Source organism: Humulus lupulus, chromosome 7 (assembly GCF_963169125.1).
Source record: "Humulus lupulus chromosome 7, drHumLupu1.1, whole genome shotgun sequence".
Classification (NCBI taxonomy): domain Eukaryota; kingdom Viridiplantae; phylum Streptophyta; class Magnoliopsida; order Rosales; family Cannabaceae; genus Humulus; species Humulus lupulus.
Genome location: NC_084799.1, coordinates 3332769 through 3345997, shown reverse-complemented (window position 1 = coordinate 3345997; position 13229 = coordinate 3332769). Strand labels below are relative to the sequence as shown.

Genomic DNA, 13229 nt, shown 5'->3' with positions numbered 1-13229 from the left:
ATGGTCCAGCCCAACCCGAATCAAACTCGAAACCGAATCTGAATAAAACCCGAAACCCGAAAAAACTCGAAAATTTTGGATCGGTTTCGGTACCATTTTTCTCAACCCGAAACCCGTAAAGCCCGAACCCGATGAACCCGAAACCCAAAAATCCGACCCGTGTGCACCCTTAGTTAATGGAGTGTTTGGAGGCATTAAAGTGGTGCCACAAGGAAAGGGTTCGAGTCCATTTCTTCGGAAAGCGATTGCTAGTGAATATATATTTTTTTCCCAAAACTAATCACATAACAACCGACTTAAAAATAAAAACTTTTCTACATAATGGAGCTAACACTAAAAGATAGAGGGGCCAATTTTTTTGTTTGAATAAATATTATACTTATAAATATACAAAATATAAAAATGTATAGTTTTCTCAACAAATTTAGAAGGGGCAATGTACATTTATATATTTTTTTTTTCTAAAAATACATTGTAAGATAGAAAGAAAAAAAAGTGGTGGACGTATGTGGTAGGCACTAGGTAGGTAGCCATAAAAAGAGTTATTAGCTAGATGCCAATGGATCAAGTTACTATTATTTCTTTTTCCATTTTTGTGTTAATATTCATTTTTCTTAATAAATGATTGGCTAAGAAGGATTTTTTTTTGGATATCTCTTATCTTGACTGAATTATTAATTAAGATAAGAAATTTATTTCAGCAATTTATAAACGTGTAGGAAATGCGTATCTACTTGCAAGAACCTGTTTTTTTTGTTTCAAACGTAACAACAAAAAATAAAGATAAGAAACTGGTAAGAAGGTCGATATCGATATTGACCAGTCACGCTCTTATATCGATAGTGAATTGTTATAGTATGTGAAGAACTACCAAAGTTAGGTTATATATAGAGGTACATATATAAGTTATAATATCACATCACTAAATATAGATATAGAGACTTCTTATATATATATATATATATATAATGTTGAAGCCTCAGCAGTGTTCCCAAAGTAGCAGTAGTCCCCTTCTGAACAAGCCATTCATCCATGGAAATGGCAGTGTCCATTCTCATTCCCCAATAACAATTCCATTCAGCTTATTGTTAGGTTTACCATCCAAAAACACTAACAAAAACCTTCGTGTTGCCCATTCTCATGGCAACAATATAAGAGCTAGATTGTTTCAAATCAAAAAGGAGAAAACCACCAAGGTTACTACCACTGTAATCGTACAACGTTCCACCACTCCAAAACTATGGAAACGTGATTTCCTATCAGAAAAAACCCAAGATATCAGAGATAAATCTGATGATTTTCTAGGTGTGGCTGGTTTCAGTGTTGAGTTTGTTAGTGCTGAAAAAGATCCTGGTAAGTTATATAATCATTGATACTTTTTGTACACACTCCACACTCTGTTTAATACACTCGACACTATGCCTAATACTCTGTACTTTGTGTACACACTAGACGACGCTTTATCTAATACACTCTATTTTATGTACACACTTGACACTCTATCTAATACACTTTACTTTTTGTACACACTCGATACTCTGTCTAATACACTCTACTTTTTGTACACACTCGACACTCTGTCTAATACACTTTACTTCATGTACACACTAGGCGACACTTTATGTAATACACTCTACTTTATGTACATACTTGACACTCAATCTAATACACTCTACTTTTTGTACACACTCGATACTCTGTCTAATACACTCTACTTTTCGTACACACTCGACACACACTCGACACTTTGTCTAATACACTTCACACTATCTAATATACTTTAATTTGCTATATATATATTTATTTATTTGATGAAGAAACGGGAAAGCAACGAAGAAAAAAATGCTTCCCAACAAGAAAGGAGTTGAAAGGAAATGATGTGCACTACGAAGCAAAAGTTGATGTTCCACCGGATTTTGGTGAAGTGGGTGCTGTGGTCATTGAGAACGATTTCGAAAGAGAGATATTCATCAAATCTATTTCACTCAATTACAACGACAAGGCTAGTTCCAACAAGTCTGTTAACTTCTCGTGCGAATCATGGGTTCAATCTAAGCGCGATGTCCCTTTAGAACAGCATTTGAGGCTATTCTTCTCAGATAAGGTAACTTATAATTAATTATGATATATTAACCACAAATTAATGCATGCTTAATTGTTATTAGGTTATCCCGAACTATTAACTATATATTATCGTTCCTCTAATTTATTTACGGTATTGTAAATTGAGATGTCTTTTAAATTCTGTCCAATATGCTTAATAAAATGCTGACGTAGTTCTTTACTTGCTGATGTATATCAGCCACGTCAGCGCCACATGTGTCCCGAACTATAAACTATACATATTATCGCGCCCTTGATTTATTCACGGTGTTGTAAATTGAGACGTCAGTCTATTTCTGTCCAACATGCTTAACAGAATACTGAAGTGACTCTTTACTCGCTGATGTGTATCAGTCACATCAGCGTCACATGTGTAGTTTTAAAAAATTAATTCAAAAATATAAAAATCTATTTTCTTATTATTATATATTACAAGTAATTAGTTATAATAGTAATATAAATGTTGGATTTATGCATGTATAAATGCACAGTCATATTTACCATCGAAAACGCCAAGTGGGTTAAGTGAACTGAGAAAAGAAGAACTGAAAAAACTGAGAGGAGATGGGAAAGGAGCGAGGAAGGAGTATGAGAGAATATATGATTATGATGTGTATAATGATCTTGGAGATCCTGATAAAGATATCGAACTCAAAAGACCAGTGCTTGGTGGACCAAAACACCCTTATCCAAGACGTGGTAGAACTGGTCGTCCTCCTGCTAAAACTGGTACCCTTTTCATTCTCTCTCTTTATAAATTTATATAGTAGGGTAACATGTGTTTTTGCAAAGTATCATTTTGGTACCCTCTGTTTTCAATAATGCTCATATGGTACCCTGTATTTTAAAATCGTACATATTTGGTACCCTAAACTCAAATTTAATTAATAAAATTTTACCAATTTAATCAAACTGCTGTCAATTATGGAAGTTCCAAATTTAAATTTAATTACTTAATTATATATAACTGATGACAGTTTGATCGTATTAACAAAAATTTATCTATCAAATCTGATTCTAAGGTATCAAATATGTATAATTTTAAAATACAGGATAACATATGAGCATTATTAAAAACAGAGAGTAGCAAAATGATACTTTGCAAAAACATAAAGTACCAAATAAGTAAATTCTCATTTATATAAATATATATATATATATAAATTTCCCAGTCTTGTTTAAATTTCACCGATGATTGATAGTTATAATAAAAATAGTCGAGAAATAGGCAAGAACAATTATATACTAAAAATGGTTATTAAAAAAATACATTTATTTATATGATGACTTGTCACACCACAAATAAAATAATATTAAGTGGGAGGAAAAAAAGAATATATCATTGGGCAATTCCTAAGTGGTCCTTCTGAAAAGGCACTACACCAGTGTAAAAATAATTTATATGATTATATATATATTGTGTTCCTGTTAGTTCCCATAAATTCTAAATAATTTAGATTGTTGAGAATAATATTTAAATATTTTGTTACATATGTATATGTTTGAATTCTAATTTTAGCATAGTAAATTATTTAAAATTTATGGAAAAATAGTGAAATGTATCTCATATACAATATTATATATATGTGTAGACGTATCGTCGGAGTCAAGAGAGAGTGATGATGACAATGATGGTTTCTATGTTCCTCGAGACGAGGCATTTTCGGAGTTGAAGGAAAGTGATTTTGGGACGAGGAAAATTTTCTTAGGTTTAAAAACCTTACTGCCACTTTTAGAAGACAATGTGTTCGACAAAAAGTTCCCCAACTTCACCGATATTGACAAGATGTACAAAGAAGGGTATCAAATTACTACTGATAGTAGTAATAAATCTACAACAACAGCAGCCAAAAAATTGCTCTTAGATGTTGGATCTAAGATAATGACATCTTTTCTCGCAGCTGAGAGCCTTGTCGATAACATGATCAAGTTTAGGCAACCACCAAGCATGGACAGTAAGATACTTATATATATAAATATATATATATATATATATTTGTTAGACTTTTTTTATCTTAGTTTTATATATACTTGAGTTTAGTTTTGATGTGCTTTGAGTTTGGTTTCGGTTTTATGTTGACACCACAAGCTCAAACATAAGTAGTACATAAAAGCAAGAGACAGCAAAATCTATTTCTTATAAATAATATAGCTTGACATATATTGATTTATTTCTAACATACTAATTTTTTCAACTTGTTATTGACTAAATGTATTTTTCTTAACAAATTTGAATGCTTATTGTTAGTGGACAAGTTCTTTTGGTTTAGAGACGAAAGAATTTGCTAGACAAACTCTTGCTGGTCTCAACCCTTGCTGCATTCAATTGGTTAAGGTAGGTTTCGCGATTGATTATATATGTGGTGAAATAAAATATCGAGTTTTATACATGTTTTAATTTAAATTAAAATATGTGAAAATCGATATTAAATTATACTAATCACATTAATATAGTGAGTGATAAGTGTCATGGTGTGTCTTATAGAATTACTCAATCAGAAGAGAGATTGTGTATGGGCATTTAGAAGGAGAAAATAGCACAATTTAATTGAAAAGAGAAAGTGAGAAAATATAAGATTTTTGGGTAGTGATCAAGGTATATTAGATATTTTTTTTAAAAAAAAATCAAAATTTTGATTATAATATAATTTTACCTAAAACTTTAATCTTACTATTTTAATAATAAATAAATAAATAAAGACAATACTATTTTAAGAAACTAGGTTATCGATCAAAGTTGTGCGTGATTGGACCATGCAGCAATGGCCTCTAAAGAGTGAGCTCGACCCTGCAATATATGGTCCACAAGAGTCAAAACTCACCACAGAAATCGTTGACCAGCAGATTAAAGCCTACGATTATAATCTACTTAAGGTAATTATGACAACTTTATTAATTAATGCCTTTTTAGTTATATATAAGCATATATTGATTTAGTTTTGCACAAGAACTTGAAATAATAAAGATCTATTAATTAATTGTTATTATTATTATTATTATTATTATTGCAGGCTAGAAGAGAAAAGAAATTGTTCATAATAGACTACCATGATGTGTTGTTACCATATGTGACCAAAACAAAAGAATTGGGTGTAAATAGAGTACTTTATGGATCACGAAGCCTATTTTTTCTGACTCCAAATGGGACATTGATGCCTGTGGCGATTGAGTTGACTCGGCCACCAATGGATGGCAAGCCACAATGGAAGGAAGTCTATACCCCAACGAATCACTGGCATTCCACTGATGTGTGGCTTTGGAAGCTTGCAAAAGTTCATATCTTATCCCATGATTCTGCTGTTCACCAACTCATCAGTCATTGGTACGTATGCAATTGATTTTTTTTTTATTTTTTTTTTATTTTCAGTAACTAGATAAATTATAACAGAGTTTTTGAATAATAAGATGAATTTAAAAACAGAGTAAGTAAAAGAAAGGATGATGAACACCACAAGTTATTTGGTTACCAATTAATGGTCCTACATGTTGGGAGTAAACTCCCTAATCTTTTCACCATATAAAAAGTTCAAGTACGGCTCATCAGTCTTCAAAAAAGAACCTTCGAGTACACCCCATGACTTTTTCCTCTCAGTACTGCTCTTTTTTTTTTACTCACTTCTCAGCTTACACAAGTTTTTAACAAACTAATAACTGCAGTGAAATCAAGACACAAACTCCACAGTAGTGTACATTCTAGTTGTAGTTGTAGGAGACCTTTTACAAAATTTTAAGGAATCAAATAATTTGTATGATACACGTGCACGCGTGTATCTGTTTTGTTTTTTATGCATATGTGATCTAAAATTTTGTGGAAATCTTCTATAACTATATATATATATATATATATAAAAATGAGAATTTACAAAATACAAAGGGACTAATTAATGAAATAAATATATATATATATATATATCTATTGATGTTTCAGGCTAAGAACACATTGTGTGGTAGAACCTTATGTGATTGCAACAAATAGGCAGCTCAGTGCGATGCACCCAATCAACAGATTGTTGCAACCACATCTGAGATACACAATGGATATTAATGCTTTAGCTCGACAAATTTTGATCAATGCAAGAGGTCTTATTGAAAGCACATTCACACCAGCAGACTACTGTTTGCAGCTTAGTTCTGATATTTATGACAAACAATGGCGATTAGACCAACAAGCTTTGCCTGCTGACCTTATCCACAGGTATTATACCTACTAGTCTACTAAAATATCAAGTCACAATCTAACTATATAATAAACTTAATAAGGTGGTGTTAGGTATGGAGTAAAATAATAGTGAGAACGAGAATCTAATTTTTCTTTTATATTTAGTTCAAATTTTAAGGAGGTAAAGTTAATAATTTGTATGAGCCACACTTATATTTTAAGGATAAAGTGAACCATTTTGTACACAATAGTTTAATGTTACTTTCACCATAAGTCTCTCTATGCTTTTAAGGCAACTCAATTACTCAAAACAAACATTCCTTAAGGGTTTATAATTTTTTTTATCCTGAGTTTTCTCTAGTTATCTGTTTTGACCATGTTTATTTTTATTTTTTAAATTATGCATTTTGTAAAATGATTCAAATAGACCCAAAAACTAATTTTGACGAAGAAAACAAATTAAATATGACTACACATTTGTTATTCAGAATAATTATGCTTTTGTTCTGAATTGTTTGTTATTTAGTGAATTATTTATAATTTTAGTTAAAAAAATTTGACAAGGTTATATTTGAAATATTTTATAAAACTAAGAGTCTGATCATAAACAAGTATTATCATTTTCATTTTACATAGGAATAGCTAGCTAGGATCGATTGAATTTCATTATATATATATAGGGGTTTGGCGGTTGAGGACGAGAGGTGTGAACATGGTCTGAGGCTAACAATCGAAGACTACCCTTACGCCAACGATGGTCTTCTGATATGGGACGCCATTAAACAATGGGTCACCGACTACGTCAACCATTACTACACCAACTCGAGCGAGGTAGAAGATGACGAAGAGCTCCAAGAATGGTGGAAGGAGATCCGAACAGTGGGTCACCACGCTGCTGTAAACTTCGGACAATATGCTTTTGCAGGCTATTTCCCCAACAGACCATCGCTGACGAGAATCGCCATGCCTTCGGAAGACAAGGAGTCGAATCCTGATGCTTGGAAAGCGTTTAAGAAGAATCCAGAAGACACCCTTCTCCAGTGCTTTCCTTCTCAAATTCAGGCCACGAGGTATATGATTACTCTGGACTTGTTGTCTGATCATGCTAGTGATGAAGAGTATCTTGGTCATCACATCGAGCCTGCTTGGAAGGAAGATTCTCATATCTTGGCTGCATTCCAAAGATTCCAAGATAGGATTAAGAAGATTGAAGATATTATTGATGAGAGGAATGAGAATGAGGATTTCAAAAATAGACATGGAGCTGGGGTTTTACCTTATGAGCTTCTCAAGGCCTATTCAGATAAAGGTGTCACTAATAAGGGTGTACCATATAGCATTTCTATTTAAATAAAAATGTATTATAAATAAATGGCTAGCTAGCTAGCTAGCTAGTTATATATATGTAGAACCTTTAAATTTATATGCATGCATAAAATTTGTGGAGCTCTTTGAATTTGTGCTTGATTCAATCCACACGTACGTTAGTTGTATAGTACAAATAAAAATGCCAATTCACTAATTTGAGTGAAACTATCTATCCTGATAGTGTTGTATTTGGTATCTTAAGGTGTCCAACACCACATAAGCTCATATTTCAGGATTAGTTAACGATATCCTATAATACTCATTAAATTCAAATAAATACGAACCGATATTAAATTACACTAATATCAGTATGCCACCTACTTGTGATGTTGGGCACCGACCCCTTAGCAATTCTCATATATTTACTGCTTTGTTGTGCTTTTGTAATGTTCTCCCAACTTTATTGGAATTTTAAAGAGCTTTGAATTTATGCTTGATTCAATAATAATCCACATATATAAAAATGTCATCATCACATCCAAAGTCTAGCTAGAAGTCACCAATTCACTAATTTATATTTATTTAAAGAAACAACAATGTTCGATCGATCGATCTATATATATCCTTTAGCACCATCCCAAATATATATATATATATATTTTAGAATTTTTGTTGAAGGAAATTCTTAAACCAATGTGCTGAGAGTTTGGGGTGTCTTCTGAGACCATCGTTGTAATCCACGTAGTTAATGCCGAAACGAACAGTGTACCCTAATGTCCATTCAAAGTTGTCTAAGAATGACCATGCAAAGTAACCTTTCACGTTCACACCATCGTCACTGAGATCCAAATATATATATATATATATATATAAAGACATTAATTAGTACTTATATTACAAATTGAAAAGTTCATTTTGTTTTAAAGGTGTGCATGTTTATACTTACTTTATCGCTTTCTGCAAGTAATAAAGATGGCGATAGTGGTAGTCAATTCTTTGGTGATCGATGAGAGCTTCCTCCAGGGATAAATTTGGATCATTGAATTCATCGATGCCTATATTATGATATAATATATTTATAAATATATCTATGGACTTATATTTATGAATTCAAATTGAATTATATGTTAAAAAAATAAAAAATAAAAATACCGTTCTCAGTTATGTAAATGAGTAAATTATGATACTTTCTTTTTGTATAGAGCAAAATATCTCGAATTCCCCTTGGATAAACGTAGATCGCATTTGCAGTACCCTGTCATATATTAATTATTGAACCAATAATAACTAGTCAGAAAACACACAAGATCATTGCAACTTCAAAAACAATTAGTTTGAAAACACAGATGCAATGAGTTTGTGTTTTCTCAGTTTGATAATTTTAAAATACGCCGGAAATTTTTAAATTTTTTTGAATAATTTACTGTACAAAAGATAAAGTTCAAACAATTTATTTTTTTATACAAATACAAAAAAATAAGCACGCTTGCAATAACATATTTGAATCTTGTTTTCAGTATCATATAATTTTTTCAGAATTTTTTTTATAATATATGTTATAAATAATTACAATATATATAGTCATATAATTTTTTTTGGAATTACATCTATCAAAGTGCCGAAAATAAAAAAAAAAAACATTTTATCAAAAAAAAAAACAGATGACTATATATATAAACATACATTAGGTGTTGGACCAATAGGGACCCCATTACGCTCCGCTGCCACAAAATATAAATACGATGTCTTAAAGGTATCTATAAATATATTGTATCTATATATATACTAAATAGATATAAAGTCATATATGTATAGTAAGAGCAAGTTTTATTTTTGTACTTACGGGATAAGGAAGCCCAAGAATCTGTTAAGTAGCTAGAATTTTCAACAGTAGTATTATGCTGTGGAGCATAAGATGCATAATTAGAAGAGTAGTAGTTCAATCCAATAAAGTCAAATGACCCTTTTAAATTCATAGATTGCAATTTGCTGAATTTGGGCAGCCTGTTTCCCACTAGAGATCTCATACTTTGGGGATAGTCACCATTTGTCAAGGGGTCCATAAACCTGAAACAAGGCAATAAGTACATATATATACATACAATCTTAGAATATGTTAGTCCGTGTATATATATAAATCCAAACTACCACGACAAAAAAAAAAAAAAAAATTGAAAGAAAAAAATTTATAACTAAAATCACATGCATCAAGCATTATCATATCAAAGTCATTATTAAAAAGTTTGTCTAAAGTATCAGTTACAGAATGTTTTTTTTTCCTGAACTATAGTACTCGTAGAATTTTGCTGGTCAAAAATACCTCTCAATTATAGAATTTGTAGACTTTTGCTCATTCTATCCAAAATCGTAACAGTTTGTCCATAATTTAACTATCACGTTAACAAAACGTTATTATTTTGGATAAAAGTCTACAAATGATATAGTTCGAAAGGTATTTTTGCTATGGGAGCAAAAATCTACAAATACTATAATTCAGGAAGAAAATAACATTTTGTCCATAATTTAATTGAGCTTATAATCATAACAATTTTTATCATTATTATTAATAAATTGTGGACAATTATTTAGTCACAACAACTTGTGACTAAATATACTTTTTATTTATTCATAGCAATTTTCTGATATCCGTTTCTGTCTCTTACCAAACGCAAATTATACTTACCATCCATAGGCAAAATCAAGCGCTCGAAGAGCAGCATTTTTGTGGTGCTTTGCCTCAGAATATGGCACGATCCATAGGGCCACCAGTGTGATCCCAACCACACCTTTTTGACTTCCCTAAACAGATCGATCAATGCTAGCAAATCAAGTATCTGACTAGTTCTGTATATTATAATAAACTGGGGCTGATCAAAGAAAGTACCTGATACTTGTTCATATAAAGTCTAGCCGAGGCTGCATGGGCCAGAAGCTGGTGGTGTGTGACCAAATATGGCTCGGTGCCAGAATTCCCAGCAGTGCAATTCAAGTGTTGCCACTCAGAACACCTTCCTGGTGGGAACATTCCTGTTGCATAACCCACCACGCTATAAGCTATTGGCTCATTGAAAGTGATCCAATGCTTCACTCTGTCACCAAATTCCTTGAAACATAGCTCTGAATACTCCTTGAAATGGTGCCTAATGACATATAATTAAGGATGGAATTAGGAGCATAATACGAAGCTAAATCAAGCACTTGTTAATTGTTTCATCAACTTAATTAGTTTATGAAATGAGAAGAATCATGAGTCTCTGTCTAAAAATCAATTAGTTATTAGTGGAGTTAAAATTGGTAATTGGTAATCGTCCTTAAGATAGTGGCGATTTTTTGCTCACCAATCTTGAATCACCTGATCACAAGTGACCCATTTTTTTCAGCTCGCTTATTTTTTTGGATCTCAAGTATCTTTTCGCACTATGTGGATCTCGTGCGCCTTGGCTCACTACAAAAATCATGAGGCTCTTTCTAAAAACCAATTGGTGATTAGTGGAGTTACACATTTTCTTATTAATGGTTTAATATTTTTACACTTATTCTACGTGGGACACAATAGTCTAATATGAAAAATGAGAATCACGAGCTTACACAATGTGAGGGCTTAAGAAACCTCCATATTCATCTTCTAAAGCTTGGGGAAGATCCCAGTGGAAGAGTGTCACAAAGGGCTTTAGGCCTGCATTGATGAATTGTTAAAATAATGGGCAATGAAAATTGGCTAAAGTCAAAGATTATGAAAAAGGATATTGACGGCGAAAATGGAAGATTTGACCAGACTGACATGTGTCATGGTATTATATATTGGTCTATTTTATAACAATAAAAAAATTAAGAAATAATATAAATTAATTTTAAAAACAGAGAACCTAGAGAGACAAAAGAAAATGAATACTTGCTGCAGAGTTAAAAGTGGTGTTAATTAACTTAATTTGGAGATGAAAACCCTTTAACCATGTGCAATTAGTGATCACAGTAATGGTGGAATAAAAAAAAAGTACACCAATTTAAGATTGAACTATATATATATATACATGTATGAGATGTTTATATACCATTGGCTATGAGCTCATTAATTAGGTTGTTGTAGTATTTGATTCCTTCCTTGTTCACTCCTCCACTTAGCTTTCCACCTATTCATTGGTACATATAATTATACAATAAATACATGAATATATATAGGGTATAAACGTATATTATTTAATTTGTTAATCAAACTTACTTGGTAGCAATCTGGGCCATGAGATAGAAAATCTGTAAGCATCCATTCCCATTTCTTTCATAATTTTCACATCTTCCTATATAACACAATATATAAAATAGTTAATTAAAACGAATTTTCCATGTACGTATATATAAACTTTAATTTAAGTTTTCACAAAACTCTTCATTTGCATAAATCTATAGATATGAAATAATTCTCAATGGTTACTACCCATAGATAGATACTAACAATTATGATGATGTAGCAACATAGTGACTTGGTATAGCAAGTCACCAATATGTAAATATTTTTTTTCTACATTAATTTTGAATTTAGTTTTTTTTTCATAATTAATGTTGCTTCCAACCAATGAGAGACACTAACCATATTTAGAAATTGACATGTATTTAAAAAATAAAAAAATTACAATATTATATTTTTATAATAAATACACGTTTTTCAACCCTTCCAAAAATTTAAAAATATTAATTAACAATTATAAATATGTACAATTAATTTTAGTTAATATTAAAGTAACTGAATAATAATCATTAAGATATTGCACCCATATATATATATTATAATTTTCATTATATGAATTCCATGTGTACGTACCTTGTAGCGATGATATGCATCAACAGCCACATCCCCATTGCTGCCTCCCTTTATCTTGTCTGCATATTATATATATATATATATAAAAAAAAAAGAATTCTTAAATTTAAGAAGCATCTGGTGAAATATAATTGACATTTTTCAATGTCATTTTGGCAAATGAATATATATATATATATATATATGAAGAGAAAAAAAAAAGACCTGAATGTTTGTGGGTGTAAGTGTCCCATATACTTGGTCCCTTGCCACCTTCTTTGGCAGCACCTTCGTACTAAAACCCCACACCAAAATGTGTGTCATGACATTATATTATTTTGTCTTAATTAAATCTAACTTTTATAGTCTAAAATTTAATAATAATGGTACCTGATAAGCTGATGAAGCTGTTCCAAACAGGAAACCAGTGGGAAAACTGGTCCGATTGAGTGAAGCTGTGTCATATTGAGTAGGGATATTATTAATAATGGTTGCTGCCATTGATGACCCAAAACTACCAAATAATAACAGCAGCCCCATGAGCATGCACCACCACCCTAATTGACCTCCCATGATCACTATTACGTACTGCTTTTCTCAACTGCCTTATTAATAATGTCTCTCTCAACTCATCAAGTACTACTCCTACTCTTTAATTCGAGTGTGTATATATATATAAGAGAAAATGAGATATTAATAAATAATATTAATAATTTTTATTTATTTATTTATTTATACAAAGCAGGCCCGGTAGATCAACTATATATATATATATGAATTTATTTGTATATATTTTGAAACATTAATGAATACAATTAATAAAGGAACTATATAACATGATGATTCGGTTACAAAAAGTTAAAG

General features: G+C 31.3%; 1 protein-coding gene and 1 pseudogene across 1 annotated transcript; one reads left to right on the top strand and one right to left on the bottom strand.

Moving 5' to 3' along the window:
• Nucleotides 1–935: 935 nt before the first annotated feature.
• LOC133790349 (linoleate 13S-lipoxygenase 2-1, chloroplastic-like) lies at nucleotides 936–7798 on the top strand (annotated as a pseudogene).
• Nucleotides 7799–8057: 259 nt separating this feature from the next.
• On the bottom strand, nucleotides 8058–12986 carry LOC133790350 (beta-glucosidase 13-like). The gene is made up of 13 exons (XM_062227954.1): nucleotides 12756–12986; nucleotides 12591–12660; nucleotides 12387–12445; nucleotides 11790–11865; nucleotides 11623–11700; nucleotides 11159–11246; nucleotides 10455–10710; nucleotides 10254–10369; nucleotides 9414–9637; nucleotides 9254–9291; nucleotides 8723–8825; nucleotides 8517–8625; nucleotides 8058–8408 (listed from the first exon to the last, which is right to left on the bottom strand). Exons 1-13 carry the CDS (start codon nucleotides 12936–12938, stop codon nucleotides 8231–8233), a joined length of 1578 nt encoding a protein of 525 aa, XP_062083938.1. The 5' UTR covers nucleotides 12939–12986; the 3' UTR covers nucleotides 8058–8230.
• Nucleotides 12987–13229: the final 243 nt, after the last annotated feature.